The sequence below is a fragment of the Lissotriton helveticus genome, chromosome 5_1 (assembly GCF_964261635.1).
Source record: "Lissotriton helveticus chromosome 5_1, aLisHel1.1, whole genome shotgun sequence".
NCBI classification, from domain to species: Eukaryota; Metazoa; Chordata; class Amphibia; order Caudata; family Salamandridae; genus Lissotriton; species Lissotriton helveticus.
In genome coordinates, this window is record NC_136065.1 from 1,482,094,555 (window position 1) to 1,482,109,896 (window position 15,342).

At 45.0% G+C, this 15,342-nt stretch overlaps 1 protein-coding gene across 1 annotated transcript in view; it reads left to right on the plus strand.

The window, feature by feature from the left end:
* The window catches only part of LOC144753658 (transmembrane domain-containing protein TMIGD3-like), a 166,215-nt gene extending 151,465 nt beyond the window's left edge, over window positions 1-14,750 (plus strand). Inside the window, exons 5-6 of the mRNA XM_078641271.1 lie at window positions 4,460-4,518; window positions 13,564-14,750. Of these exons, the coding sequence (XP_078497397.1) occupies window positions 4,460-4,518; window positions 13,564-13,716 (212 nt within the window). The 3' untranslated portion in view covers window positions 13,717-14,750. The remainder of the gene's footprint in view (window positions 1-4,459; window positions 4,519-13,563) is intronic.
* Window positions 14,751-15,342: the final 592 nt, after the last annotated feature.

The following is a 15,342-nucleotide window of genomic DNA, read 5'->3' on the forward strand; positions in this document are numbered from 1 at the left end:
TTCGCTCACGATCCAACCTGGTCAAAGAAAAGCCAGCAGGAATAGCATCTATCAAATCTGGGTCTGATGCTGCATCAGCTCATGTTTCCAGCAATGTTGGGCACATGGCCCTCAATAAACTCTGCAAGTCATGATTGTGCTTTATCAGTGGCCAGGCATCAACAAGGGCGCAATGCTTGGATGTAAAATTAAGGGTAGTTAAGTCAGTATCAGGTGAGGGGAGTTTCATAGACTTAACACGGTCCTGGGAGAGGAAAGGTGGCAATTGGGACACTTCTGAGGGGAAAATATGCCAGCAAGGCTGAACATAGGAGCAGGACATTTTTGATTTCATGAAGCTCTTACCTTTAGTGTGGTCTCTGCGTCTTGGGGTGTGGTAACCCACCAGCAGAGGAGCTATATCTGTGCGCGGGCTGAACGCGGATGGGTGCAGATAAACTTTCCTTTGGGGCACCAGTAGTGCGGATGCACCATTACTGTGCTTAAGTAGTCCTCCCACTAAAGGGAGCGTGCCCCCGCTCCTGTGTCGGGGCGCAATCAGAGAGTAAACATTGGCGAAAATAAAAGCGGGCTTCTCACAGGGGTCACTCGTTAGCCCTCACAGGCTCCCCTAGGAGTAGATGAGTCCTGGCAAAGTAAAAGCAAATAAAACAATAGGGTGAAACAGGTAACACATAAAATGACTAAAGCTGCCAAGCAGGATATTCCAAGCTGGTGCCGCCAGAAACTCGGAGCCAGGCACCTCCAGAATTACAAGGAAATTAGAAAGATATCCTCCAAATGCTCAGTGCGAGCTGTGCAGACGTGCCACTGCTGTGTTTAAGTAGACCGCCCACTAAAGGGGCTACTGTGTCAGAGCACGATCAGAGAGTAAAAGTTGGCAAAAGTAAAAGTGTGCTTCTAACAGGGTTCCAGCACCCCCATCAGCGCTCACAGGCTCCCCTGCGAGTAGATGAGTACTGGCAAAGTAACAGCAAATAAAACAATAGGGTCAAACAGGTAACACATAAAATGATTAAAACTGGCAAGCTGGATATACCAAGACTCGGAGCCAGGCACCTCCGGAATTAGAAGGAAACGAAAAAGATATGCTCCAAGTGCTCAGTGTGAGATAACCAGATAGAAAATATGCTGTTTTTCCCAAGCCCAGTTATCCTCCATTAAGAAAGACCTAGCAGAATTGTAACTCACTCTCCTGGCATAGCGACAACTAAAATAGTTGTCCTGCCGAGAACCTTAACCCCGGAAGTTGTTCCATTGAATGCAGCTTTCTCATAGAATTGGAGTCGGTCTGCACGAACTTCAGTGAGAGGTGTCAGTGAGCAAGAGTTGTGTACACTATAGGGCAACAATGGTGAACTCACCTTTTTGCTCAATGACCAGCATTCACTCACTCTTAAGGTTTCTGTTGAAATAGTCGAAGACTAAGGCAGAGAAGTACTAGGGCCTTCATGCCCACACACTAGCAGGACTACCGCTTTGGGAAATGCCTTGGGTGGAGCCAAAAGACAAACCAGTAAATATGCAAAAATCCCCAGTGACTAGAGCAACAAGGGAGGATGGGGACCACAAGGGTGGAAGGCAACAATTTTCCCCTCAACCCCGTTTTTGGGAACCCAGAGTTCAGAAGTAGTGCCATGTGTTTGTAAATGGGACCATCACGTGTTTCAAAAAGAGCAAGAAAGACTACGGTTGTGGGAAGAGGAACTCTTCAGATTACATTGATGAATTACATTTAGTCTTTGATCTACAAGCAACTGTTAACAAATGTCTCTCCAGTCAGATGTACAATTCAGACCAAATAGGAAGAAGAAATTGGCCAAAACTTTTCTAAATTTCAGACCAAATAGGAAAAGGAAGTTGGCCAACACTTTTCTGACTAAATTTCAGACCAAATAGGAAGAGGAAATTGGCCAACGTTTTGCTGACGAACAATGTGAAATCCATATAGGGGTGTACTGCATGTCGGGAAACAGCCAGGAAAATTCTACTTCGATGACACTAGACTCCAGAGCCTCTACATACAGTGGATAGCAGTAAGATGAGAAATGTTGGCGGGGTGATACCAAACAGGAGCAATTTCTGAGTAGTTTTTCACACAACCAATGATTCCGGGAAGCAGGACATGAGGCAGTAGAGTCCATAGTGAGAGTCAAATTGTGCCCAAAAAAACCGCATAATGCTGGGTTGGATGCCAGATGCGACATGGGATTTGAAGGAAATGGCTAGATCACTGACAAATCTACTTCTCTTAGCTGCCAAATAGGGGCTGTTGGCTACAGTTGCTAGCGGGGGGTTGGCCCTTACAACTTGTACCACTGACTGCTTTTAAGGATTGTGGTTCAAACTGAGAATGGATATATAGTGGATTTTCTTTTGATTGCAGGCTGCTGTTTGGATATTTTGCAACGGACTATAGAGGACCTTTCCTGTCTGAGAATGCTTTGTGGTCTGCAGATTTTACAAGGCTCAGTGCCGGGGAGCTTATGTAATGGGGATACAACCAGGTTGTTAATACAGGACCCTCAGTTAGAATGATAGGCTTATTTGCCAATGCAGGAAAAGTGGGAAGAGAGGGGGAAATGGGTGGTATCTAGTGGGAAAGAAGAAGAAAGTACTTGTGTTATTTTGATATTCATGTCTCTGTTTGAAACTCAATACAATGCTATTGAAACCTGCTGAGTAATAACTTATGCTGAGTTTGGGACTTTTGTTGCACAAAATGTGTCCTCTTTGTCAGAGTGTTCCTGCTACTGAATTTGATGCAACATGGTTAATGGGAAAACCTTTTCCAATCTAGCAATTTTCTCTTGTATTTTGCAATCTATATTGATGAGATTTATTGCATTATTTAAATAGTCATCATCACTTCTGCAAAAAAAGGCATATGTGTTTAGAATTTGAGTTATAAATGTTGTCTGAATTCGGAAGATCTCGATAATCTCTAATTCTAGTATAACAGCCTGTAAAATCTGTCCAAAGTAATGGATAACTAAACAGTCTATGCCTTGGGATTGTTAGATCTGTGTAGGTTTTCCGACCTCGCTTTACTTTAATGAAAGTAAATGTGGAATAGATTGGATGTAAACATAAATGGAAGTGAAGGTAGAAGTGAAGGAAGAAGATATTTACAACTCCAAAACTGATAGGAGATCATGTCAAAATGAATGCCCTGATTTGTGAACTGTCTATAAATGTTTGGCTTTTGTACCAATTTTTAGGGAATCTTATAGGAAAATCCAACCTTTATCGACCATGTTTTAAACTGAGCATGTTACAAAGGGGGGCGGGGGGGGGGTAAGCCCAATTGACCCTCCTATACATGGGCATGAACCATCAAAAAGATGAAAAGCAAAAAAGTATGAAGGGATGAAACTCTCATTTATTTCAGTCCAAGGTACCATTAATTACCCTGACATTATCAATAATTTTTATTGCAACAAGTACCAGTGATTCATATACATATATACACAATGTCATGTGAATCACTGGTACTTGTTGCTATAACAATTATTGATAATGTCAGGGCAATTAATGGTACCTTGGACTGAAATAAATGAGAGATTCATCCCTCTATACTTTTTTGCTTTTCATCTTTTTAAACTGAGCATGTGGCAGGGCTGAAAGGCCCCACGTTCCCAACAAGGGCCAGACTTGCTTGGCACACTATTCAATTATTGGTACAATTCCTTTCAAAACTGCCTGTAAAAGCTTCCAACAAATATATTTGAGCATTTTACAGTAAAATGTACTACTTTGTCACAGTTTTTTTTACCAAAGGTTCTTGGAGGAGGCTGCCGCCCAGAGCTTACCACCTCCAACCCTCTGCTTTCAAAGTTCACTAGCCACGGTTGGAAGTCATACATTAGATTACTTAAGCACATGTCACCTATGCAGCCTTTCAGCTTCCTGTGGTCATTATATATTAACCCTTTACCCTATCATAGCCTCGGTGGCCACTATTGGTTCCCTCTTAGCTCACCCTTCATGAAAAGAGATCAGTTTGAATGCACCAGAATGTGAGAGCCTGAATTGAATCCAGGCGTGCAATGACACTTACTGTTTCTAGTGCATATTAATGTTAGTAGGTTGAGTCTCATTGCCAAGGTACAATCAATGTTTGAAGTAACAAGAAGAGAGAAACAGTTCAATCAGACACACCGGGAAGCTCAAGCAAAGTGCTGAGGATTGAATTTGGTTTAGATATTCAGAAGTGATGTCACACAATGTGCAATGTGCAAAGGAGGGTCAGCGGGGTTGAAGGTCAACTTGTTTTATAAGTGAAGACCACTTAAAGACTATTAAGCGTAAGTAAAAGCTGTTCCATACCTATAATAAAATGTGGTTTGTCCTGCAGGGGGGAGAAGGTTAGCACGGGTCTTAGCCTTTCTACGAGTTCTTAGAATATGAACAAAGCTGAGCACCATGTTCTAACTCTGCTCTCCTTTAATCATTTTAGGAAAAAGCTCATGTCAACCAAGGCTAGAAGGAACATCTCCTCACATTGTCATCACCCCGGTAAGATCAAGATTCAGAGTTTAAAAATTGCTGAGCCTAAAAATGTATGTTCGTTTTACCAAAGGTGTAAAAACTCAAAGGTATACTGCATTTAAAACTGGGGGTGTGGTATTTCTTATTAATCCCAGTTTTGTAAGGTAGGTTAAATGAAAAAAAAACATGCAAATGAGCTCCTCTTCATCACACCAAATTGTCAAGTAGAAAAACAGAGAATATATTCTGATTCTACAATCAATAATATTGATCAATAAACAACACAATACATGATGTACAGTAAAACAATGTTTTTCCATTACTCCCTCATGTTTCACCCTCCCAAACTCGAAATCAATAAATAATGTATAATTGTCCAGTTTGCCGTCAAATCAAAGTAAGTTCAGCCAGCTTAACTACAAATGTATGTGATCAGCACCTAAAATGGTCTGAATTTTGAACTTATAAAAAATATTAGTGCAATATTTTATTTTAAAATCAGCGTTATCGAAAAATCAATAAACACTAGCATAAAGGGTGTAGAGCACATTGCTCAAAATCCACAATTGACAAAAGTTTAAGCCTTCATGTCTCATTTTATGATCAGCAAAATGGAACAAATACATATGGTAAATAGGTATTTAGAGTTTGGTAATCCATTTCTGGTGCATTTCTTCTTCAGAAGACGTTCATCAATTAATGCAGATAGGGAGATATAAAGGACAGCAAGTCTGAGGGTTTTCAGATATTGTTCCAAAGGAAATAAATTAAACTGCTCAAAAACACGTTATGGTTATGAGGTAACCCGTGAGTACCTAGGAATGCCGACTGTTACAGTAATGTAGAGAAAATGGTCCACTGTTTTGTTCTTCCCCCTAAAACCTTGCTTTTAAATTGGAGCACTTCCATCAGCTGTAAAACTATGTTGATTGATTATTAATGGCATGCCAGCTATGTAGACCCCATCCTTTGGCAACAGTATGGAGCATCAACCAAAAGCTGGTAGTCGTGATTCAAAATTGGAAACCTATTGTTGCATAATAGCCAGTAAGAGTATTACGCAGAAGATGTTCTACCCATTTCCCTTTACTGTGGTCATTGAGGCTAGTTTAGTGATTGGTTAGACACTAACTTACACTGCAGAGAAACATATGAGATGCAGGGTGCTCACAAACCAAATCATCTGAACTAGGCAGCCCCTGCCTTGTTCATTGCTGTACATATCTGGAGGGAGTTCAAGCGACATGGGGAAAGCTGACAGACTTGGAGTCTCCCCGTTTACTTCACGCTGATTATTAAGGTCTCCCCCAGAGTTAGCAGAGGGACTCTTTATCATGGCGGTAACCCTCCCACTCCATTTTCTCCATGCATCTGCTCCTGTGCTTCAGATCAGGGGCCACCCATCTTTGCACCTCTCTCTGTCAGGCTGCTTGGCTCTGCCTTAAGGTGCAATCAGCGATGGCTTTTGGATACCCCAGACTCTCTTCAGGGGCATCTCTTACCCAGGTTGCATATTGCTCAGATTGTAGCACAGTTGTATTTGGGGAATTGAGGGGTGGGGAGCAGTACCTAAATCTGCTTACTGTTGTTGGATTTCTGACCAGGTGCCCTCTTGCAACTCCAAATTCGCGTGTGGCACTAGTTTTCACCGGAGGGGCTAGCTGCTTCACCAAAATTCAGGGGCCCCATGTTCTGCCCCATCCACTTCTGTTGCCTCCACAAAGTTAATTGAGCCCCTGTCCCCTAAGGTCTCTGGGATCTATCCCGGGGGTTCGTTCTCTGCAGTGGTCCTTTAGGCCCCCACCTACTTCTTCATTTAAGACTTCAGCCTCAGGGTCTTGAGACCCTAGAGCATTAGACCCTAGAACATTTTCCCAGACCTCTTGCTGGAAGCGTGTGTTGGGACAGAGTCCCCAGGAGCTTATCTCCATCCCTCCGCAGGGGGCGCTGCTAGGATCGTGCATCACTGCTACCAGCGCCTTAGGTCTGGTTCTGTATCTTGTTTCTTATGCAGTCGGGGACAGGGCTGACGTGTTTAGCTACTGTGGATAGGCCCAGCAGGCTTCAGTGCCCACTCAGATCTGGTTCGATGGGGAGTGGGTCCCAACCCCTTGCAAGCCCTGGGGACATGAGGAGAGCGCACACTTTGGAGTTACGTCATGGAACAACACAGCTTTACCTCACCTCACGCCACCCCGCAATTGCATATGTTTAAGGCATATGCGATTGTTTCTTTGAATGATACATCCAGAAGACATCACTCACTCATTAACAATTTACCAGTCTTCCATAATTCATTTAATCTCACTATAAATTCTTACATGCTTTGTACCCAAAGTAACCCAGTGTTAAGTGTATGTCTCTCAGTAATCTTGAAAAAAAAACGACAAGAATTCGCTCGTGTGCGCGTGCTCCAAAATTTAGTATTTTTGTACACCGGGTATGTTCCCTGATTTGAAGTAAGAGGTCTCTATTTTTTCTACACGTGGCATGGTATCTCAACTTGCTCGGTGCTACCAGCACCTGGCATTTAGGTGGCTACAGTCCTGTGTATTTGTCAGTCCCTTAAATAGGATTAAAGTATATTTCCAGTTTTATTTAGAGGTAGCAGCAACAGATGCTGCACCTCAATGGTATATGAAATTACACATGAAACTTATTTATCGGAGATAGTATTTCTAAGTTATAGTGTTATCAAAAGCTAAATATTGATATGTTAATTGAGTCACGTGACTGGAACACTACCGATGAGAGACCCCTTCATATTATTGGAATCATCTGGAAACTTTATGGGACAATATTTACACTCTGGAAGACTCATCACGCTGGCAGTGTGCCCTGAAAACATGGCTATTCTTCTCCGAGTGATTAGTGAGACCCCAATCTTGAATGCGGTTGGTGGTCAGCCTGCTGTAAGTAACTGATGGTTTTGAACTGGGAGAAGAAGTGGAGAATGGGGCGATCAGCCTCCTAACACTAAACTATAGCCTGTTTGGTTTTAGAATGTTATGGGAGCGGGAGGGTGAGGTATGAGCTTGGAAGCGCTCATTAAACTCTCTCAGGATTTGGAATGAAACACCATGTGGTTCACCAGCATTGAGCAGAATTCAGAGTGGCACCTTGAAGGCTTGTTGATATCTGTAAGATGTTTAGTTAGCCTTTTTAAAATGCCAAAATAGACCCAATAATAAAAAGAATAGTTTTAGATCACTACCTGGAACAAGAGGGAGATGCCAGCTGTTTTCTCTTACACAAATATGCTTATCTGGACTGCACATGCTTACCAGCTAGAGGAGCCAGCTTTGTGTTTCTACCCACATGATGGGAGGGTACTCTGCTTGCTGTTCATGTCTGGCATGTTGGAGCTTTGTATGCCAGGAAGCCTAAAGGTCTGGTGTTAGAAAGGGGGGTCTTTAGTTGGCAAGTAGGGATTCTGCCTTCTAGTCAGGGTAAGGGGATTACACTCTTCAAATAACCCCTGCTCACCCCCTCGGTAGCTAGGCATGAGCAGACAGGCTTATCCCAAAGTCAATGTGTAAAGTATTTGTACCTAAAACACACAATAGCACAGTGAAAACACCACAAATGGACAACACAACAGTTTAGAAAAATAAAGTATATTTAGCCGAACCAGACAAGACCAAAACGACAAAAATCAAACATACATGCATCAAGATATGACTTTTAAAACGGTTACTTCAAAAATAGAACTTGTAGAAGCAAATAGCTCCACCTGGGGCTACTACGACATTGTAACAGGCACAAATCCAAGTACTGCTCCAACCCCGAAGTGTGCAAGACAGGCACGGAGCAAAACCAAAGGGAATGATGGACTGAGTGTTGAAAATTGCAAGCACTTATCCCTAGTCAACTGATCTGGGTTTAATCCATCATCATTCTTAAGCTCACTTCGCCACCCCAGTTCAGACATGGCCATATGCAAATCAGCCTATTCAGGTGCTAGTGAAACTCCTCCCACAATTCTAAATGCAGACCAGGTCTATTCAAACCAGCTATGAGTCACCCAGGAAGGGCTGGGTACACCCCAGCCCCCCTCCCTTTGGACTGTCCAAAATTAATGCACATGTCCAGCTCCTGTCACTCCAAAACCAGACGCTGAATACACAACCAGTCAAAGGCACACAGACTGGTAAAGCAAGAAAATGCCCACTTTAATATAGTAGTACAAAAGGGGGTGATGATGGACGGAGCATCTGAACCAATGAAACACTCACACCCAGTCAAAAGATCTGGGTTTGATCCATCACCGTTCTTTAGCCCAATCTGCCACCCCAGTTCAGACATGGCTATATGCAAATCAGTCTGACCCTGTGCCTCATGGGAACAGGCCAGCCCGAACTGCCAAGCCATGTCTTTCCTGGACCGGAAACAAGCATCCTGGGATCGGTTTCTGGCTAATCAGCCAGGCTAGCTTGAATCCAGTGGCAAAGTGAGGAAGGGACACACGTCTGGCCATACCCTGCCAACTTAAGGCGAACAAAGCAAAACCAAAGGGGATGAGCCGTCATCAGCCAGGCTAGCTTGAATCCAGTGGCAAAGTGAGCAAGGGACCCTCGTCTAGGCATACCCTGCCAACTTAGGGCGACCTTAGGGCGAACAAAGCAAACCAAAGGATCCCCTTTCGTTTTGCTAAGACGGGCACAGAGTCACACAGGCCCACAAACAACAGTACCTTGAAAACAAAGTCAACAGACAATGCATGGCGTCGTGGAGGTGAGGCATCAGTACCGAGGTGAAGCTGGTTTCTTTCTGACACAGTGGAGCTGAGGCATTGAGTCTGTGTGGAGGCAAGGCATCGAATCCTGGACAGGGGAAGTTAGGCAGCGCTGGTGATGAGGCGTTGATTCTGGTGAGGCGATGCGACAAAGAGTTCGTGGAGTCACCCTTGTCGGTGATCGGCTCTGCGATAACATGGTGCTGGCGGTGATGGCATTGGTGCAAGTGCTGGCGTAGGGAAGGCCGATAACTGCAGGCATTGGAGCTGGGGTGCAGGTGGGGTGGTGTGCCAGGCACTTCACAAGCAGTTCCTACTTCCTTGGAGCGGGTGGCTGCATCACTGGCGGCATTGCTGACTGCGTTGGAGTTGATTTCCTTGCTTTGCAGCACCAACCACTCAGTTCTCAGGGCCCAGGAACTGGAATTGGTGCCCTTTTGAATACAGGAGTCCCCAGAGGAGTCCAAGTGCTGGTCATTGGGTTGCAGGTGAAATCTTTGCGGCCCTGAGTCTTTATAACAGGAGGCAAGCACACACAAGCCCTTGTAGATTCTTCTTCAAGCAGGTTCACAGCAAAGTTCCAGTCTTTATGCTCTCTTTGGCAGAAGCATCAACTGCAGGTAAACACACAAAAGCACCCATAGCAAAGGGGTAGTATTCCTCCTTACAGCTCTCCAGCTCTTCTCCTTGGCAGAGGTTCCTCTTCAGTCCAGAAGTGATCTAATTATCTGGGGTTTGGGGGTCAAAATAATTATACCCCATGTTCTCTTTGTCACAGCCTATTCAGGTGCTAGTGAAACTCCTCCCACAATTCTAAATGCAGACCAGGTCTATTCAAACCAGCTATGAGTCACCCAGGAAGGGCTGGGTACACCCCAGCCCCCCTCCCTTTGGACTGTCCAAAATTAATGCACATGTCCAGCTCCTGTCACTCCAAAACCAGACGCTGAATACACAACCAGTCAAAGGCACACAGACTGGTAAAGCAAGAAAATGCCCACTTTAATATAGTAGTACAAAAGGGGGTGGTGATGGACGGAGCATCTGAACCAATGAAACACTCACACCCAGTCAAAAGATCTGGGTTTGATCCATCACCGTTCTTTAGCCCAATCTGCCACCCCAGTTCAGACATGGCTATATGCAAATCAGTCTGACCCTGTGCCTCATGGGAACAATCCAGCCCGAAATGCCAAGCCATGCCTTCCCTGGACCGGAAACAAGCTTCCGAGGACCAGTTTCTGGCATTCCAGCCGTCTTCAGCCCGGCTTGCTTGAATCCAGTGGAAAAAGTGAGCAAGGGACTCACGTCTGAGCATACCCTGCCACACTTATGACGGCCAAAGCGGTACAAAGGGGGTGGTGATGGACGGAGCATCTGAACCAATCAAACACTCACACCCAGTCAAAAGATCTGGGTTTGATCCATCACCGTTCTTTAGCCCACTCTGCCACCCCAGTTCAGACATGGCTATATGCAAATCAGTCTGACCCTGTGCCTCATGGGAACAGTCCAGCCCGAACTGCCAAGCCATGCCTTCCCTGGACCGGAAACAAGCTTCCGAGGACCGGTTTCTGGCATTCCAGCCGTCTTCAGGCTGGCTTGCTTGAATCCAGTGGCAAAGTGAGCAAGGGACTCACGTCTGAGCATACCCTGCCACACTTATGGCGGCCAAAGCGGTACAAAAGGGGGTGGTGATAGACGGAGCATCTGAACCAATCAAAGACTCACACCCAGTCAAAAGATCTGGGTTTGATCCATCACCGTTCTTTAGCCCACTCTGCCACCCCATGCTCAGAGGTGAGTCCCTTGCTCACTTTGCCACTGGATTCAAGCAAGCCGGGCTGAAGACGGCTGTAATGCCAGAAACCGGACCTCGGAAGCTTGTTTCCGGTCCAGGGAAGGCATGGCTTGGCAGTTCGGGCTGGACTGTTCCCATGAGGCACAGGGTCAGACCGATTTGCATATAGCCATGTCTGAACTGGGGTGGCAGAGTGGGCTAAAGAACGGTGATGGATCAAACCCAGATCTTTTGACTGGGTGTGAGTGTTTGATTGATTCAGATGCTCCGTCCATCACCACCCCCTTTTGTACCACTTTAATATAGTGGCATTTCCAAACACACAATTTAAAAACCACCTTTACTCAAAGGTCTGATATTAAATTCTGAGTTCAGACAGCCTAAGCTCCAGTTCTCCATCTTGTCCCAATGGAAAGTTACACTTGTAAAATGTTACAGTACAGCTCCCATGTTAACCTAGGGGACAGATAGCATCTCAATAGTGAAAAACAAAATGTACAGTATTTCACGATCAGGCCATGTAACACACACCAGCACGTTCTACCTTTCACATACAATGCCCCCTGCCCATGGGGGTACCATGGGCCAACTGTAGGGGTGTCTTATATGATAGAAAAGGGAAGGTTAGGGCCTGGCAAGTGGGTGCACTTGCTAGGTCAAAATGGTAGTTGGCAACTGCGCGCACAGACACTGCAGTGGCAGGTCTGAGACACATTTACAGGGCTACTCATGTGGGTGGCACAACTAGTGCTTCAAGACCAGTAGTAGCATTTAATTTACAAGCCATGGCGCACTCTGTGCACTTCTCTAGGGACTTACCATTAAATCAAATATGTCAAGCATGGATAAACAGCCAAAATCATAATTTGCATAGAGAGCAATTGCAATTTAGCACCACTCAGCAGTGGTAAGTGCCCAGATTCCAATGCCAAACAAAAACAGGTCAGGAAAAATAGGAGGAAGATGCAAACAGTTTGGGGATATCCCTGCAAAAAGGACCAATTCCAGCATCTGGTAAGAGAGGAGACCAAGAAGTCAGGAAGAAAAAGGGACCCCAACAGCTGCAGATGAGACGAAGAGCCTGCCCATATAATAAGTCTGCCTAATAGTATACACGTGCAGTATAATAGGCATTGCCATACACTAGTCCGGTGAAGTGATATAGCTTGGATACAATACGAGTTATGCAGGGCTTACAGTGTGCAACCATTCCTGAGAAAACCCTTGTAGATGACCGACATTGCTATCAGTAAAACATTGCCACCAGTAACTCAGGCACTGAAGGAAACTGACTCTGTACTCCTACTTTGTATCAATAGCTCCTACTGATGACATTACACTGACAGGTCCTAGACTTAGACCCTTGTGTTATGAGTTCTCTCAGTGAACCGCGACACTGGCAACCATCACATCTCTTGTATCAACTCAAAGTCACAGCCATTGGTGGCACTATTCTGACACTGAGTGAGTCCTTAGGACACATTCCTCTCTGCAACACACTGCTAAAGGGAGCATCTGATTCCAGCAGTTTCCCCCAAGTTTTCATAGCTGCCAAAGGGACGGACTCTATAATAGCTAAAAACGCAGGCGTCTGACACATTTCTTAAGTACCAGGGGGCAGATTTATGAAGGCCTTGCGCCGCCGGTGCGTCACTTTATTTGACGCAACGGTGGCGCAAACAATGCGCCCTATTTACAACGTGACGCATCTAGGAGATGCGTCACGTTGTAAAGCCCTGCGCCATAAGGAGGCGTTCCTGCGCAGGGGGGGGCGTTCCTGCGCAGGAACGCCTCCTAAAAGTGGCTGAGTGAAATCTATGAGATTTCACTCAGTCACTTTCAGGACAATGCTGTGTCAAAACCCTGCGCCTGCTTGAAGCAGGCGTAGGTCTTGACGCAGCATTGTGGAGATGGGGCACCCCCGAGCCTTGCTGGAGCTGTGTCGCGCTTGCGACGCAGCTCCAGCAATGCGCCACCTTTACGGCACAGATGCGTCACGCATCTGTGCCGTTTTTGCCCCATGGTGCGCCGCATTGTAAAACCTGCGCACCATGGGTGGCGGAGCAGCGGCGCATGATGACTGGCGCATCCCTGGGGATGCGCCAGTCATCATAAATCTGCCCCCAGAAGTGTATTTGTGGTGTAAGAAATTAATCATAATATACCTAGTACAGAGTTTACATCTTCATTAGACGTGGATATGCCTCGCTGCTCGGGTGACCAAGACAACCACATTAAATGAATAGTAATATCTATAAATCAGCTAATTGCATGTAATTGTTTCAGTCTTATTTAAGTATTATTTGTAAAAGAAAGTAGTAATAAGATTATCGCTCGTCAGAAATAGAAAGTGTTCTTTAATTCCAGTTTAAATATGACTGCAGCTAACCAGAAGCCGCAGCCTCTCAATAGCGGCAGATGTCTGTAAGAATGGATACCGAACGTGCTGTCTTTCCTGCCATGTGTAGGGCTAGTAATCAAATTAGCATTTATTCTATAAATAAGCAGTGCCTAAATCTTTATATATGTTTTACAGCCATCAGACAAAAGTGAGTCTTACGTTACATATGCTGACATCATTCTGAATTCGAAGGAGCAGCCCCAACATTTGAAACAGGTGGATACCAGCGGAAAGGGCCAGGATGGGCTGCAAGATGCAGAATATTCAGAAGTCGTTTTCCGACAGTGATGGTTTTCGGAGGACTGTCCGGTGTGAGCCTCGGTCTAACAATCATCGCTGACTTTTATTATAGCACACTTCTGTCGTTTAGAAGCGCTGTAAATTACTGGTGTTAACATTACCAAGTTAGAAGCACCCAGGTTCCCAAGCTCCGAAGGACAGAAGCCTCAACATGTATTGTTGTATTGTATTGTATTTGAACTTGTAAAGCGCACTGCTACCCGTCAGGGGGTTCCTGGCGCTGTATAACTCTGGGGAACCCGTCCTGGCTTTCCCTGTGGGATGGTCCCCGCTGGGAGTCCCCAAGGTGGAGCCAGGCATCCCCGGAATTGATGGGGCCGTTGTGGAGATTAGGCAAGCTAATGCCCAGAGTTGCCGAGTGCAACCCCTGATTAGAGTAGGCACCGAAGCAAGAATTATCGAGTCCGCTGACCCAAGTCCACGACCCTGACCCAAGTCCACGACCCTGTTGCGTAGGGAATTGAACCCTGGTCTCGGGCCGACTTCTGCTCCCGGGTCTGCCTCCTCTAACCAGTGAGCCACACCACTCCATGTCTTGTTACAATTCGGAATGGTGGCTGCACAATGGCCCTGGCTCCACGCCATTGAAAGAGTGTTCCTGGGTGTTTAAAGGACTTTTATTTCTTACTTATATATAATGTAAAGTTAGACCATGAGGGGATTGTATTGCTTTTGCCTCCATTGTATGCCTGGTATTTATCGTTTTGTCAAATAAAAATCGTTTTGTTTGCAGGTAGATTGTTAGGTTGGTTAGGCATTTTAGGATTGCCCAGAAAACCTGCTTTGTACATCAGCATCAAATTTACTGCTGCCTGAATTCTAACTTCCTAATGTTTGAAGATTCTGTTTGTTTGTTTTTCACTGTATGGTCCTTTGCTACATTTTATTAGGCTTATGTTTGTCAAAACAACATTAGTTTCTTAGGTTTGTTATTTGTATAGAATTACGACTGAACTTTGATTGGTTGCAACAGCTTTTGCCAATTCTTGAATAAAAGATAAAAGCAAACATTTGATTCCACTACCATACAGTTGCGTATGAGCATATCCTTATGAGACGCCAAAGTGAAACGGTAATTGTATATGCCTTGAATTACGTTTCTTGCAGCTTTTACTTTTATACGTCTGTCTCTCTTTCTCTCTCTTTCAAGACCCACAACCACAGCACGTTCTGTCACTTTCCCGCAGTTTAAGACATTCACTAATGTTGACTTTATATCTCTACGCTCTAAAAAAAAGCGTGTTCTATCTTTTAGTTTCTACATAGAACGACTGTGTAATAAGGTTGTTATGATTTCCCCCCCACCCCCGGAGTTTTAAATAGCGCGAACTTGACCCGAAGTTTTCGGGTATCAGAGCGCTTTACAGGAGCACCAATTGCGTTATGTGAGAACACATTCATGTTTTTGTTAGGCATGGGGAGATTAAGGGCCTCATTTTTGAGGCCTTGCGTCAGTTTTGTGTTTCCGAAGCATCACTTTTTGTGACGCATCGGTGGCGTAAAACAAGCCTCCTTTTGCGTCCAATTTACAAAGTGACGCATCTAAGCAGATGCGTCACTTTGTAAACGCCTGCGCTACATTATACCTGCGTCAGGTATAATGTATACAGGGGG